Source organism: Sebastes fasciatus, chromosome 19, assembly GCF_043250625.1.
Source record: "Sebastes fasciatus isolate fSebFas1 chromosome 19, fSebFas1.pri, whole genome shotgun sequence".
In the NCBI taxonomy this organism is placed as follows: Eukaryota; Metazoa; Chordata; class Actinopteri; order Perciformes; family Sebastidae; genus Sebastes; species Sebastes fasciatus.
In genome coordinates this window covers 16865761-16882448 of record NC_133813.1, presented here as the reverse complement: position 1 = coordinate 16882448, position 16688 = coordinate 16865761, and the positions used below count along the sequence as shown (strand labels likewise).

Sequence of the window (16688 nt, the reverse complement as noted above, 5' to 3'; positions counted from 1 at the left end):
CATTATTCAGTTATTCTGTTTATTTGAAAGAAAAAAATATAATTCTCTTTTCACAAACACCTTCAGTACAAGTACCCTGACCGGTAACACAAACATGATACACACAAGTAAAAGCATATATGAGAAAACACTTATAAAATGAGCTTTTAAAAAACAACAAAAAAAAAAAACATAACACAGCATCACGTTCACTCGTAGGCAGATTTTTAAGGATCACATCAGCTACCTGTTTGTATCTAAGCTGCACATACACACATCAGTTTGTGCTCCATTCAGACCCCAAACACTTCGTTTATCATACATGAACTGGTGTATTAACAAAAATAGCTTACCAACACAGAGCCAGCCAACCAGCAACAAGCTCACGGTGAAACTTCAGAGAAAGTATGTACAGAAAAAAAACACTTTTTTTAACCTTCTGATACAAAATACAATTTAATACTGTATAGAAAGACGCCTTAAAATAGGAGTCACCCAATCCTATAGTACAATACAAGAGAACCCACTGAAGTGCATTTGATTTAACTCTAATGTTGCTGACACTCGCACAATTTTGCATCACATCACAAAATGTTTAGAACCAAATAGCGTGATTGATGAACGCAGCGTCCGTAAAATGCGTTTTGGGAGTATGTAGCTGATGCATTATGGGTTTAAATTAAATCAAAGGCTCGAATGACCCGGAAATTTATGCTGTGTGCAAACTGAGAGATAAATGGACAGGATGTGGTGCAGTAGCTGCTCACGATGTTGTCATCATGATCGAGCACTCGACAAAACAACACTGCCGACAACACCACTTCTAAAAGCAGTTGTTAGCCTGTTATTTATAATACGAATCGATGATCTTCCTTTCAGAGTGCATCTCTCCTCTCTCTCTGTGGTTTCCAACAGCCAGGATGTGTCCCGCAGAGAAGCAGTGCTAATGTTGTAACCAATCGGGTCCATTATGCGTCTCATTTGGAGACAAAACCGCCCCTTTCCGCTTCCATAGTTTGAGTCCTTCGCGCCATTAATGGAGGTCCACTCGAGATATAAACAAAATCCACATGTTTGACTACTTCTGCAGTCGTCTGAGTGCCTTGGACAGAGCTGATGTTGAAGAAGAAGCACAGTTAATGATCCAAATCGGAGCCTTCCCTCTGAATCACAACTGAAGTCCTTTGGCACCGAATGAATTTCATCAAGGATTCTTACAGTATTTGATTTATAAATCATTGATTCTCCTTGTGTGAGCTCAAAGCCCACACATTGTGAGAATACGGGCCCCCAGCTGCGTTTGTTGTCCAAGGGAGTGTAAAAAAATGTGTCCATACGATAATATGGAGGAACCTGAAGCTTGAAAATATACCTCGTTCATTTACAAGTCTGCAGAGCAGAGGAGATTGTCGTCGTCGTCTTAGGAGCGATTCTCTCGATGCAGAAGGGAAGATCTGTAGAACACAACACAGATTATCGCGTTATTATGTTAATTCATTTAATATTATTAGATTATATTTTGGAAAAATATCTAATTGCGATTGTTTTGACTGATATTGCAATTGCGATATGATTTGCGACATTAGAGGGAATGATCATTTTTATATCACTATTCTCATTTTCATTGAAAAAACATATTAAAAAGATTAAGGTGTGATTTTTGCAGGGATCTGTAGTATATGATGTGTAGTAGGTCAGAACACACATTTTGACACACATTTCACTTTTAACAAATATTGCAATTTCCTGAGATTTGAAAATTGCAGTAGGCCACATTGCGATTGCGATCAAATTTGGATTAACTGTGCAGCCCTATTTAATATGTTACTGTTGAGGTGGTTTGATCATTCTGAGTGTATGCAAGTGTCTGTACACCCACCTGAGAGACCGCCGACTGTCTTTCTCCATGTTGTTCTCAGGTCCTTCGCTTTCATACGAGGACAGGTGCAGCTCTGCGGCGATAAAACAAGACGAGTTTGATTTGTTCTCTCACTCCGTTACCACACAGAGTCGTGGGGCGATCTATATGCGATTGGATTAATGCAGAGGACTATAATCGTATACTGACCGTCTTCGCTGAAGACAGGCGTGGTGACGAGGTACTGGAGGATCCGGCGTTCTCTGTCGAACGGACAAATCACCTGACGCCAAACCAGGAACTCGCTCACCTGCTTCGCAAGCTCCCAGAGTTTCTGTGGAGACAATGACAACAGACTTAATTAATTACATCTGGCCGGCTTTTGCAGATTCAGGAAATTCACAAAAAACATTGAGATCATGATGCACAGCAAGAAGATAGAACAGTTGTTATAGTTTCTTACTGTCATTTGAAAAGAAAAGAGGGAAACTGTATTGCTCTTTTTAGCCACAAGAGGGTACCATTACACCACATGTGAAAGCCTCTTCTCAACGTGTAGCAGTGTTTAAATGAGCTTATAACATTGTTTGCTAATATTTAGAACACCATTTAAGTCATCATTCATTTTAAAAATCGATTTCTTAAATTGTGGACTGACCTCAAAGTTGATGTGCCCGTTGGTGATCCTGCTGGCACAGCCTTCATTCAGGAAGTAGATGTCTTTAATGAGGAGACTGAAGAAAGGAATCACAATCTGGAGGAAAGAGACGACAGAAAGTTTATATAGACATTTTATATTTGTGACATTTTTTTCTTTCTACGGTTAAAGACTCCCGTGTGGTCGCTTACCTTCTCCTGGCTGCTGTGTGCGGTCTCAGACCTCTGGGTGGCGCCGCGGAGCGCGGTGCGGTAGTTGCTGAAGTTACTGGACGGGTCCATCTGGTGCTGGATGAGGTCAGACGGAGCAGACATTGATCATACGTGCATGCACAAAGTTTGGGCACACTAAGAACATTTAAAAATCTATTCAAAATGCAATATAAAACCAGGGATTCATGTGTGTTTCCTTACCTCTAGGATTTCAAACTTGTCAGTGTTGACTTTACTCCAGGTTTTCCTCAGTCTGGCAACAGGACTCATGTTCATCCCGGCTAAAAAAGACAGAGAAAGTGTGAGTATACAGCACATTTACAGAAACAGACCTAAGAAAGTGAGCAGGCTAGACCGCGTCAGGCCTCCACTAACTCAGATTGTACATCATTGACCTCCAGCTGGCACTATATCTGTTGACTTTATTGAATTTGATTGTTGGCTATTCTACAAAGAGATGGTGGGAACCACAATGCACTTTCATCCCCCAGAATCCACCTGTAATTCGAACAGTGTGGAGGGGCGGAGCTATTTTAAGTGAGTTTCTGTGATGCTTTCTGTCAAAAATACTCACTGATGATGGCCATGAGGGAGTTGAAGTTGCCGATGTTGAAACACTCCTGAGCCACGTCAATGAAGAACTCTATGATCCGCGCTCGGTGTTTCTTCTTCACTGGCTGTAATGACAGAACGCAACGGGAAGTGAATCAAAGACTCCTTGAACAACAACAAGAGCTCTGGTGTTTGTAGACGTAGATATTTCTGAACTGTTCCTTTAAGAACAACGTACCATACAGATCTCAGTGGCCACCATGTAACTCAGCCTGTTGAACCAGTTGACGTAAGCTTCCAGGTTACTGGTTTTGCGCTTCCGGAAGAAACCCTAAAAAAAAAAAAAAGGAAGCAGATGACACGGTCAAAATACAAGCATGAAAAGGATACATTTGTTTGTGTTATGTTAAATCATGTTTCTGTCAGTACGTCATTATTGTTAGGAGTGAGAACATAAAGTAAACCTCAGGAAAAAAAACACAATATAAAAGGGATTATGGGTGTAAGGAGACCGATGCAACGCCGATATTTAAATCCAACTCAAGTACATTCATCTGTGCAAGAAATGGGAAATAAATGACTCAAGGTACCCCTTACTAGCCTTTTCCTTTTCCGCTAAGACTACTGAGAACAGTATTAATACCAGTGGTGGAAGAAGTATTCAGATCTTTTACGTGAGTAAAAGTAGCAATACTACAGTGTAAAAAAATACTTTGTTACATGTAAAAGTCTTGCCTTCAAAGTCTTAAGTAAAAGAACAAAGGTAGTAGCATCAAAATATACTTAAAATAGCAAAAGTAAAATTACTCATTATGCAGAATGGCCTATTTCGGAATAATGTATATCATATTATTGAATTATAATTAGTGATGTATGTGTACATTTCTTTAATGCTGGTAAAGGTGGAGCTGATTTGAAGTACTGCTGGGTAACTTAACCTTTGATAATATATCTGAATATGTACAGTAACTAGTAACTAAAGCTGTCAAATAAATGTAGTGGAGTAAAAAGTACAATATTTGCTGTCAAAATGTAACATAAAATGTAAATACTCAAGTAAAGTACAAGTACCTCATAATTGTACAAAAGTACAGTACTTGAGTAAATGTACTTAGTTACATTCTACCACTGGTTAATACACAACAAATGCAAATACTGAGCTAACTCCATTCACAGAGGAAGACCAGGATGATGCAGATGAAAGCTTCATGAAAAGCTAGCAAGTGGACCTTGAGCTAAGATTGTTTTTAAATCTTTTTTTTTTTTTTTTGCCTTTTTGGGCACATTGTAATTTTCATCTTTCTATAACAAAACCTAAAAAGGCAAATTCCGATTATGATATTCTTCTCAAGAGTATCCCATAAATCATTTTATATTTCAAAAAAGAAGAAATACACACAGACTGCTGCTACTCTGTAATTTCCATTGCTAATGGATCTTGACAGGCTTCACACCCACACGACCTGTCAGCCTTCACAGCGGAGTCTGTGACGTGTCTGTTGTTATTTCAATCTCATTTCCACCTGCTTTTGGTTTTGTGTGAAACACGCGGTGGTGAACCTGTTTGCCAGGGGCCCTTTAAATATAAATAAGCATTAGAAACACGCTGTATAAATAAACTTGACTTGGCTGTGATGATGTAATCCCGCAGATCCACGGCTCGATTAAACGCTTACACAACACCGGCAGCCCACTCCACTCCAAACTTCCCCTCTTTTTACACTTCAGGACCCCTTACGCTGACTCAACCGCTCTTTTACACAAAGTGGGTCTTATATAACCGCCGCAGCGCCGGTGAGGACCTAAAAGCAGCTCGGTCGCAAGCAGCGGCTGAAAGCTTGTTCTTGGCGGTGCTGATTGAAAGCGACCCTTCAGCTGACTCACAGGACCACTTAGGAGGGAAAGAGCCCTTCAGATACACTTACAGACGTACGCAGAATGGCTCTTTCATACCGTGTTTGATGCGTTTTCTAAAGCTACATTAAAAAAAATCTGCCAGCAGGATCTTTCATGTGGCTTCTAAAGCAAATTAACTGAAGCAGACCACAAATTACACTCAAAGCAGACCCAGAACGAAGACACTTCATCAAATAATAAGAGAGTACAGGATGGACTTAAAAAATGACTACAATTTGGGGCTTTTCTATATCATTTCTTTCTTAGATGTTGATGTTGCTGTATTGTGAGGCCGTGTTTACAAGGAAAAAGCTGTATGCAGCAGACCATAGCATTTAGATTCATCTGTCTGCTACTTCTGACTGGAAAGAGTTTGTTTAACATGAGTGGTTTTGTGAAATCACCCATTGAATCTTGTAGTAGAAAGACAGCTTTAATAATTCACAAGTAATTTGAATCGGAAACATTAAATATTAGAGGGGGAAAAGACAACAAACAAATGAAGTTAAATCCAAGAACTACGTTTGTTTAATGTCTAATTGTCTCGTGTTTGGGATAATGCAAAACTGAAACTCGATTGTACCTTGTGGTTCTCCAGAGGATCCTTCATGGCGAACGTCTGGATGAATTCCTCGGGACCGATAAAACTCAGTCTGTCCTGGTGGCAGAGAAAAGGGAAAGGAAACAATCAGGACAATAATAACAGTAACATATGACAGGAAGACGATCAAGAAGAGAGGGAGATGAATAAAAGAAAAATGATGATCGAGATGTACGAGAAAAAAGAGATGCTTGATTACAAAAAAGACGTGAAAAAAATGTAATTTGCGCGGAAGAAGAGCTCAGGAGTGAGAACATAAAGTAATCTTTGTAAAAAACACAATATAAAAGGGATTATGGGTCCAAGGAGACCGATGCAACGCCAATATTTGAATCAAACTCAAGTACATTCATCTGTGCAAGAAATGGGAAATAAATGACTCAAGGTACCCCTTAATAGCCTTTTCCTTTTCCGCTAAGACTACTGAGAAAAGTATCAATACTAGTGGTGGAAGAAGTATTCAGATCTTTTACGTGAGTAAAAGTAACAATACTACAGTAAAAGTCCTGAGCAAAAATACTGAGCTAACTCCATTCACGGAGGAAGATGTACGAGAAAAAAAGAGCTCTAACTTTCATAAAAGGTCATTACAAAACAAAAATGTTATACATAAAGAAACACACTGACAGCTACTTAAAAATGTGCGCTGTAAAGTATTTAAAGATTAGGACTGGAAGCAATTTAGCTTCATATAAATTGACAGTATTAATAAACTTTCTATTATGCACCGCCGCAGCAAAACAGACCACACAAAGGGGTTTATGGGAAAACAATAAAAACCAAGAAATAACAATCGTAAAACAAAATATTCAATAAGTCAACACATGAGCGGGACACGGAGAGAAAAAGAGGCAACTAAACTGTTTTCATTAAGTGTGTTCTTAAACATTGCTTTTACACCACCCAAGATGATAAATTCACTAAATTTAGATTTAGAGTTAAAAAGACCACACGTCAAGACATAAAAATGTTTCATCACAGACACACAACTGCAGCTTTGCCTCCAAATCCTCACGACAGATGTTTACACAGGAGACGTTATTCCAAAATAAGAGTCCCAATCATCTCTTCTTACCAGTTCGATGTGCGTGAGCTGCTGGGCGAGGATGAAGGGGTCGTCGCACACGCTCATCACGTCGCTCCGCTGACCCGAGGCCTGTTTGCTTTTCAGGGAGGCGGGCCGCTCCGTCGCCACGGCGTTGAGCGCCGAGACGGCCTCCTCGTATTGTCCGAGGGCAGACAGCCGTTTAATCAGCCGCTGGGTCATCTGCTGCATGGCTCGCCACGAGTACTGGAAGAATGACACCCATATTAGATACGTTACTCAAAATAGGACTTTGACTAACACAAGAATCACTACGACATGACGAATGTAAAGATTTTTTTGCGGATTTACTTCATGAGTCTGGCAACCAGACTCATGACTCATGACTGGATTTATGCCGCTGTTGGGCCGAGAGGTCAACAGAAGTCAAAGACTCGTCATTACCCGCCAATCTCTCTTGCTACAAATTCACCTCTACACATTTGCCCGTGTGCTCTTTGTACGCTTTATTTAGAATATTTTCACTGCTATACCTCGACATCAGACAGCTCTTTCCGACAGGCAACTGAACATAGATATCTAACTGCTTTACATCTATGGAACTGAAGCCATTATATCCAGATCATATGGCTTTCTTCAAAGCCACCTAACCAGACTCCATTCACAAAAACGGTCGTTTTACCTCGCAGGTTTTTGGTCTACCGCTGCATCGATCAGTTAGTTAGTTAGTTAGTTTGCCTAGTTAGCCCTTTAAAACTGTTCTGAAATGTAACTACGGTAGACTCGACACTGACCTCGTCCCCTCGGGCCACATGGTGCGTCATGTCCTTGAGGCAGCGCATCATCCTCTCGTCCCTGAAGTCGTACGGAAACGTCTCCGTCCACTCGGTCAGCAGCTGCACCAGCTTAGGCGCCACCTCGCGGAAACGGATCTAAAAAAACAAAAACATCACATAGCATGTTGAGTGTCACTGAAGTAGATGTATAGCATTTACGGACATAATCTGCCTTGAGGCAAAAATCTAAACCTTTCAAAAACGGCACAGAAATAGCCACAGTAGCTGTTTGTCTATCTGACACAAATATGCTGCTGTTATTTGTCCGTTTGTTTACTTCATTGTCCCCATTAAATGTTTTCCTTTTCATTTTTATTTCCCTTGTGTTCGATGTGAGCCCTCTCTGTCTGTTTGGAATTTATTTTGCTTATGAAACAGTCGATAAATACTCTCTCCCAAAAAAAGAATTGCAGTGGTTTGTTTGTGTGTCTGTGGGTGAGAGTGTATGACGATGTTATGGTGGGTGTGAGTTTGTGTGGGAGAGAGAGTGAAGTGAAGAGAAATAATAGCTTCTGCGTATGAGCATGTGTGTGTGTAATCCGCCCACCTTATCCAGCAGGGCGTCTCCGGACCGCTGCTGCTCCACACACAGGTGACAAACCCTCGTCATGAGCTCGTACGGAGGCAGGAAGAGGCGTGAACTCAACAGGAAGGTGAACACGTACGACCTCTGATGATGAGGAAACAACAACAGCTCTCAGGTTCTGTTCACAACCATTAAAAAAAATGTGTTTCTCACAACATTTAGAGCACTTTACTGCCACTTACATCAGGGTAGTAGTCAACTGTGGGAACCAGGTGCTGGATCAGCGCCTCGAGGGATGCTGAGACCAAACTGTTGTCATGGTAACACATCTCCCCGTAGCTAGCGGTGACGCCGTGTCCGTAACGTCGGCCTTTCGCCGCGACGGAGTTGTTCCGAGAAGACTGCTCGCTGCCGCTGCTGGTGCTGCTGGTGTGACGGTACGCGCGTCCGGGACAGGAAGTGCTGTGCTGCCGGGGGCTTTGAGGCTGCGGCGAGGTGTACGGGTTCTCCGAAACCGCGCAGCTGCTGTTGTAGTGGCGCTCCTTGGAGGTCGCGGAGGAGACAGAGGAGGTGCGGTACGAGCCGTGAGGCTGCGGTACGTCGTAGGGGTTCTCCGTGGAAGTGTAGGCGGCGTTGTAGACGTTTTCCTTCGCGGGATTCGGGGCGACGCCGTTGTGGTACGGGCTGTGAGGCTGAGGGTGGTTGTTGTTGTTGTTGCCGTAAGGAGCGCAGGAGCTGAACTTCCCGGCGTACGGGGTTGTGGGAGGCATGATGACCTGTGGAAAAGACCCAAGGAGGAGGTTAGAGATGGGCAATATGGATCAAATCATGCGATATATGTCATTTTTAGCACATTGTATTGATATGTATTATGATATAATGCATTATCTCAATCAACTGAGGAAATAAAGCCGTTTTGCCACAGTGATCGAACACAGAGGTTCCCAAGTTTTTGACTAAAACAAAGCCACTTGTGACGTCTTGTTCATGTTTAATACAGTATGTACTCACTCATGAGTGATTTTAATCATTTTTGGCAACCCGAAGGAATAAAACTGTCCATTATTTCACAAGAAAATAGCAAACATTATGGAAAGATCTGAAAAATAAACATAATTTTGTGTGGAAGTATATGTTTTTGATTCTTTCCTATCCCATTAATCATCTCATGACCCCTCAGATTTATCTAGCAACTAGGGTTGCAACTAACAATTATTTTCATTGTTGATTAATCTGACGATTATTTTCTTGATTCATCGATTAGTTGTCTATAAAATGTCAGAAAAAGGTGAAAAATGTCGATCAGTGTTTCCCAAAGCCCAAGATGTCGTCCTAAAATGTCTTGTTTTGTCCACAACTTAAAGAAGCTGGAATCAGATAATTTTTGTATTAAAAATATACTGAAACCAATTAATCGATTATCAAAATATTATTATATATATACACAGTAGTATTGAGTATTTTTTAAGGGAAAAAAAGTCAAAATTCTCTGATTCCAGCTTCTTTAATGTGAATATCTTCTGTTTTCTTTACTCCTCTATGACAGTAAACTGAATATCTTTGAGTTGTGGACAAAACAAGACATTTGAGGACGTCATCTTGGGCTTTAGGAAACACTGATCCACATTTTTCACCTTTTTCTGACATTTTATAGACCAAACAACTAATCGATTAATCGAGAAAATAATCGACAGAAATAATCGTTAGTTGCATCTCTATAACAGTTTCAGCAGTGGCATTAATTATGGTGCTACAAAAGTGGTGTAGCATGCTTTAAGGTTAAGAAATTACACTTTCTCTCTACATTAGGTATTCACCAATAACACCAATAATCACTGCTGTTGGACTGACCATCTTTCAGTCAACATTAGAAGTCACTCTACTTGATCTGAATCCAAAAATCACGACTACAAATGTCTCCTGTAGTTTTCCTGCTGTTACACTACTGTATGACACATACCCCCCCTCGCTCCATGGGAATGTGGTTGATGTTTGATCTGCGTCCGCGTGTTGTGAAAATATCTGTTTGAGCAACTCGATCACGCAAAGCGGAGACTTAGAAGCGCCTGTGAAAGTAATTACACTTAATCACATAATTTTACCCCTCCTCGGTTTACCGTTTTGGGCTTCAAACTGTTGAAAGATACCTCCTTTTTGAAATTCACTTTCCCTAAAAATTGTTTGTTGGTGAAGTTTGTTTTTTTACAAATAGGTTTTCAAACACAGATTTTGTCTCCTGCTTTATTGTATGTGTTTGAAGCAAATTTTTCGGCATTCAGGGCGACAGAAGGGGAAAAAAATAGGCCAACAGATGGATGCTCTCAAGACACCAATGATTTTTTCTTTGCCTTAATGGTGTAGATAATTGGATTTGTGGTAGGTAAGCTGATCCCAGATCATCACCAAGGCGTGCTTTAACTCTGGAGCCATCTTTATCCCGCTACTGTTGTCTGTCTAGGAACCACATGCCAGCGTAAAACACACGCACACACACACATGCGCATGATACACTGTGCCAGCAAACAAAACCCTGCAGGAATCCAGCAGACTTTTGTTTGTCCATCGCAGCGCCGACAGAGGAGTGTCTGCCTGAGCCAACATCTTACACACACCCATGTCCACCATGGCGCCAAGCCCCATACCGGCATAATCCAAACACACACACATGTCACACATAAACAAATGATGGCTTGAGCGACACACACACACACACACACACACTCCCGTGTACCACAGCGTCTGGCGCCATGCCAGTGCAAGCCAGTCCAGTGCCAGCCCGTCTTCTGAACTCTGTGATCTCTGCCTGCTGTTTTCCTTCTAACTCGGTTAAAAGATTACAGTGGCTTTACCTTCCTAAAGTTACGATATAATATAATCTGGAAAAGCTCTGGTGGTCATGTTGAGATAAGGAATATCTACTGAGTAATATTTACTCCAGTTTGTACGCTCTGTTTTTCATTCTCTAAGCTTCTGTTTGCACTGAAAGGTGACCTTACTCGAATAGAAAAACACGTCTAAAAATTTAAAACCAATCTTTGTTTTTCCAGACTGACTTCCTGAAAAGTTGACCCTTTGGATAGTTTGTGGCTTCCCTGCTGCAGCACTGATATTTTGCTCTCTCTAAATCATAGGTTGGACTCTCTCTGGACGCCTTTAATGATGGCGTTGCGAGTATAATTTCATATTGACGGCATTGTTTGAATTCTCTTGTTTGTAAACTTTGAAAAAATTGCAGCCTTACGAAGGGGTTTTGATGTGGTTATAAAAAATACAGGGAAAAGGCAGAAATTTGTAGTTTTGTTAGAACATTGTACTCACAAAACCACAAGGATATGGCTTTGTGCTCCCGTACTGAGCGTTTTTAAAATACTCTATAAGCATTGCACGCTTTACAGTGCACTCTCCCTGCAACAGGCATCCGTTTAGTAATGTGGCAACAGACAATATCTCCTGTTTGACAAATGGCACAGTGCAGTGTGTCTGGTGCCGGAAATGTCATGACCTGATTCATCAAAAGGTTAAACATAATTGAACGTTTGATGGAGCTGCAGGTAAATATCATCTGCTAATGGATTTAAACCAAGGGAATTTGTCCAAACTGCTTCAAAGACACAACACAAATAATCCTAAATTGTACTCTGACAGTTGTAGAGAATGAAGGCTTTTGTAATATGGTGAATGGAGCCTCATTACACCATACCCTGTGAAGAAATGCATATCCCAGATCCCACTATTCTGATTGAATAAACAAAGTTAACTTATTTTTTACTCAGGTTTATGCATATGGTGGTGTGTTCTTAATACTATGACAGTTTCCCTCAAATTTGATTAAATAAATCGCACTATATCGCCTTGTTTACAGTATTTAACTATATCGCAATATATTTAATTATCACGATATCGTATCCCTACATCCTCGCCAATACACTACCCATTAACCGTGACAGGAATAAATTGATTAGGGGAATTTGTTTTGCAGCTGGACTCGCTTCCTTCCTTGGATCCATGCAGAAGCGCCAATGGCTTAAAACCAACTTCACTCCGGTTGGATCCAGAAAACAACCCAAATCTTTCAACCTTACTCAGACTGTTTTTTTTGCTAAATCACACAATGTGGTTTTAGAAAAAAAGGTACACCCAGCTATGCTGAGGCCAGTTATAACAGGAGGGAGGGGGGATAGAACGAGGGGGGAGGTCTTCAACAATAGAGGTATTATCTCTCCTGTCATGGCATTAACAACCGCACAAAGACCCCCGGGAAGAGATCAGAGCAGATCAGACACAAACAGCAGCTTTCACACGTACACTCTGCTTGCCAACGTCGGGCCCATATGACGCCGCTGTCTCTGCACGAACCCCGAGGATCGTTTTCACATCAGTCAAACCAGTAAATAAAGCACACTCATTCTTCTGTAAGGTGTGAACTCTTATTACACCTTGACAGACATCATCTACTGTGGAGTCAGGCGCCATAAATCCACACTTTTTATTTGCTAAGTGCAATTAAAGGTACAGGAATTAATGTTGGGGACTTTGTTAAAGGGGCATATCGAAACTCACGTGTTATTGACATAAGCAGATATAACTACACGTGGCTTAAGGACCTCAATACATACACAGCAGTCTACAAAACATTAAGTGTGCAAGCCTTCTGCAGCTAACTTAGTGAGTCTAATTTGTCCTTATTCAAAGCCAACAGACCCCAGAGAGCATCTACATACACTGACCTGATAATAGTCAGTGCAGAAACCCCCTGATGCTTAACAACAACAGGAGCTGAAAGGAACAAGAGACGATTTGTTTCCTGCTTTTGGTAATCAAATTTGAGGCCTTTAAGCACTTAAATGCATACAAAGTTCAGCACGTACTAGGTTAACACAATGTGGACACATGGCGTGAGAGAAAAGCGCCTGATAAGAGGACCTGTAAAACAATTTACCTATCAGAGTGGTAAAAGGCCAACGCAATGCTATGCGCAATCTTACTTAGTTTGTACCGAATGTACTTTGACACTAATAAGCAACAGCAGGTGAGGCGTGTGAGCGCGTTACGTCTGAGGGGAAACCCTTCACAGTCAGCCTTATTGGTAACAATAAATGAGGTTAAAGTCCAGGCTGAGCTCATATCACTTACTCGTGGTTTCTGTCAGAGCTGCACACTCGACAAGTTTTACACGTTACACGAGTTAACCCTTTAATAATCAGCACTGCCGTACACAGAAATCCTGTAAAGTAAGATGAGGCCAGTAACTTGCACAACAGCACTTAAATACCAAAGAAAAGCAAAGTAAGTCCACCTTTCTCTGGAAGGAGGGCTCGCTCACTGCCGTTTAGATGATTCACTGTCAAACTTTTAATATGTTACTTCCTGTCGGAGGAGAAGTGAGTATACTTGATTTGAGAATGGCATTTAGGCCACAATAAGATAAATCTATGATGCTTTAATTAGCAGTCTTATCTTCATTTTGTGAGGAAGTACCTCAAACGTGACCTAAACTTTTATACTATCAGACCTGACTTCTTCACCACATCTTGTTGGTAACTGAATGATGCTAATACAAAAAATAATGGTTTTAATGAGGTAGTGTATTATCCTTACCTTTCACCTAGTACCACCTTGCACTGATTCTGCTGTTTAAATACAGCTGGTAGTGGTGCATTTAATCGAACGCTCTTTGTATTATTGCAGAAATGGTCCATTTTTTTGTGAACGTGGCAAAGAATTTGACCAATTCTATGCAGGAAAACCCCTGAATATAGGGGTATGTTTCAGGACGTAGTCACTGTGGCATCAACCATTAGTTTGTGGACTATGGTTTTGGAGCCTCGAGTTTGGCATTTTGGCCGTCAACATCTTGTTTTTTTGCAACCAGAAGTGACACGAGAGGGTGGAGCTGAGTACAACCAAATAAAATGCTGAATAAGACATTTTTAGGCAGCCAACAACCTGTCAATCACAAGGTAGCCACGCCCTAAAGCATACCCTGCTTTATGGTCTATTTAACTCTAAATGGGTCCCTAATTTACTAAATGAACACCATGCTGTATTGAAGAAGACTTGAAACTAGCGATTGAGACCATAAACTCATATTTACAATGTTTACTGAGGTAATAAATCAAGGGAGAAGTAGGCTCATTTTCTCATAGACTTCTATTCAATCAGACTTCTTTTTGCAACCAGAGGAGTCGCCCCCTGCTGGTTATTCGAGAGAATGCAAGTTTAAGACACTTCCACGTTGGCTTCACTTTTCAGACCCAGCGGTTGCCCACTGTTTTAGACCAAACAATCAATCCATTTATCAAAACGATAATCTGCAGATTAATGGATAATGGAAATAATTGTTAGTCACAGCCCTACTTCAGTCCACTCTCTTAATGCACCATTTCTCCGTCTGTATTTACTGAACAAACGGCTGAATACAGGCAGAGTCAAGATGTTATTTTGTGCTTGTTGGCCGTCCAAGTATACAAGAACCTGAATTTGTCTCTTTATACCCATAATCCTTTGTGTTTTCCTTCACTTTGTACAATGTAAGATTGTTATTTAAACAATCTGTACCACAGTTTTCGTTTGAGGTCTGAGACTCAAACTTTCTGGCGACCGCCAGACTTTAAGCATCATCATCACCAGACCAAACGAGCTCGAACAAACCGCTCCGCTCACGCTCGAGTAATCTTAAGGAGTTAGGTGAGGCCCTTCAGCCGCTGTCAAAACACCAGACGCCGGGGACCCTGCTGACCACTTTAAAAAACCTGCACCTGCAAACTAAATCTGATAGACGGGCAAACAGAGCCGGATACAGACACCACTGTGCTCAGATTGACTTTAGAGATACAATTCACCCACTGCTGGTCCTGTTTTTTATCTATTATTCCCACACACGCTGCATTCAATCACGCATTTACCTTGTGTGTAGGCTCCACGCGCACACACCCACAGGGTTAGAAGTGCACACCTGTCCCTTGTATGATCTGGTAGGCTAGTACAGTATTAACCTAGTGTCAGAAAGGATAAAGACCCATTATCTCCTCTGCTGCTGAGAATGTAATCAACCTAAGCTTGTGTAAGGGGTTTTTCTCTCTCTCACACACACATTTTCTATTGTCTATAAACCTACAAACACCACTCCCTCACAACACACACATTTTATATTAAGATTTAAAGTTGAAAAAAGTAACTTTAAGAGGTAAAACAGCTATTTTTTTAGATCAGTTGAAGCATAAAATGTTGATTGTGTTCTTCAGGCTGCCTTTGTGTTAATCATTAAATAAGTTAAAGCATTTAATTTGAGGTTTATGTAAGCAGAGCATCAGGGAAAATTGAGGCATTCATTTCAGCAAGTCAAGGGACCATTGGTTTATATAGAAGTGTGCGTAGGGAATAAGGCTGTTTAAAGTCTGTTTTGGCAAGAAGTACACTCGCTTTCTCCCACTCTTTTTTCTTTTCCCCATAGACACATACACAATCTGTTAGTCCCTCTTTCACACAAACCCACACACACACACTAGGCCTGGTCTACATTATGGGTTTTCTGTTCTGACTGAGTCATAACACAGTAAAAGTAAAAGCTGACTGTGAAAAAGTCATGCTGTGTGTAACCACAGTCCCATCACAGGTGCTGGTGAGTAAGGTTGGGTGTGTGTGTTTGTGTGTGTGTTTGTGTGTGTGTCTGACAGCCAGCAGCCTAATTATAAACTCACATGGGTGGTAAACAATAACAACAACAAATGTAGCTAGGAGAGAGAAAATAGACATGAGGGAGGATGATGTTTGTTTTTGTTTTTTTCAAATATCACAAGACTGAACAATAGCTTTTTGAGTTAAATTGATTTTCTGCCTATAAGGTTTGTTATAGCCATGAGATAAACCTTCATTACAATGAATCTGGGCAATTTAGTGATGCTAAATGCATGAATGCAATGAAACAAAATTAAGCCATGAAATACACCTTATTTATAAAGAATCTGGGACTTAGTGATGATAAATACATGAATGCAATAAAAACAAAACCTTGTAAAAAAATAAATAAGTTTGTGACTATATTAATTTGTAAAGTAAAATGTCCTACTATTAAAAGTCTCCATGAGTTACATGTCAGATTTTCATTCAGAAAAAAAACAAGTTTCTGACCATGAAGCTTAATTCCAGCAAGAATAGAGTTTATTCTCTTTATAAATAAGCCCATCATCCACACCCTGAACAACTTACCTCTGATGTGATGCAGCTCAATGCAATCTTTCACTTGCAGAAACAGTTGAAAAAAGCAGAAAAAACTATCCAAACTGTGTTTCAGTCTTTCAGCAGTGTGTCTGCACCGTGCTCTCTTCCATTGTGTCTCTCAGCTCTCCTGATATTTGAGTGAATTTGAACCAGCAGCAGCAGCGCTGTGTCTGTACTGAGCCTCAAAGAGAGGCGTATTCAAATGACTTCCATAGAGCCGGGAAAACCGACCAATCACAGCACAGGGGGCGGGTCCCTCTAGGGGGCGACGCGGGCCAATCACAGTGGAGGAATGGAAAAATCGA

The 16688-nt window shown here is 40.9% G+C and overlaps 1 protein-coding gene across 1 annotated transcript; it reads right to left on the bottom strand.

Annotated features, from left to right (window-relative positions):
• Nucleotides 1-5: 5 nt before the first annotated feature.
• On the bottom strand, nucleotides 6-16567 carry LOC141757909 (ras-GEF domain-containing family member 1B-B-like). Its single transcript, XM_074618842.1, has 14 exons — nucleotides 16372-16567; nucleotides 8406-8939; nucleotides 8185-8307; nucleotides 7596-7733; nucleotides 6832-7047; nucleotides 5739-5813; nucleotides 3498-3590; nucleotides 3282-3384; nucleotides 2909-2988; nucleotides 2687-2782; nucleotides 2496-2591; nucleotides 2048-2171; nucleotides 1859-1931; nucleotides 6-1433 (listed from the first exon to the last, which is right to left on the bottom strand). Exons 2-14 carry the CDS (start codon nucleotides 8931-8933, stop codon nucleotides 1400-1402), a joined length of 1779 nt encoding a protein of 592 aa, XP_074474943.1. The 5' UTR covers nucleotides 8934-8939; nucleotides 16372-16567; the 3' UTR covers nucleotides 6-1399.
• Nucleotides 16568-16688: the final 121 nt, after the last annotated feature.

What these genes read in the sequence shown, in the direction of transcription:
- LOC141757909 (XM_074618842.1), bottom strand. Translation starts at nt 8,933, where the DNA reads ATGCCTCCCACAACCCCGTACGCCGGGAAGTTCAGCTCCTGCGCTCCT. An exon ending in ATGTGGCCCGAGGGGACGAG is followed by an intron (nt 7,048 to 7,595) that starts GTCAGTGTCGAG and finishes TCATTCTTCCAG; the next exon opens with TACTCGTGGCGAGCCATGCA. An exon ending in GCCTGTCTTCAGCGAAGACG is followed by an intron (nt 1,932 to 2,047) that starts GTCAGTATACGA and finishes TTATCGCCGCAG; the next exon opens with AGCTGCACCTGTCCTCGTAT.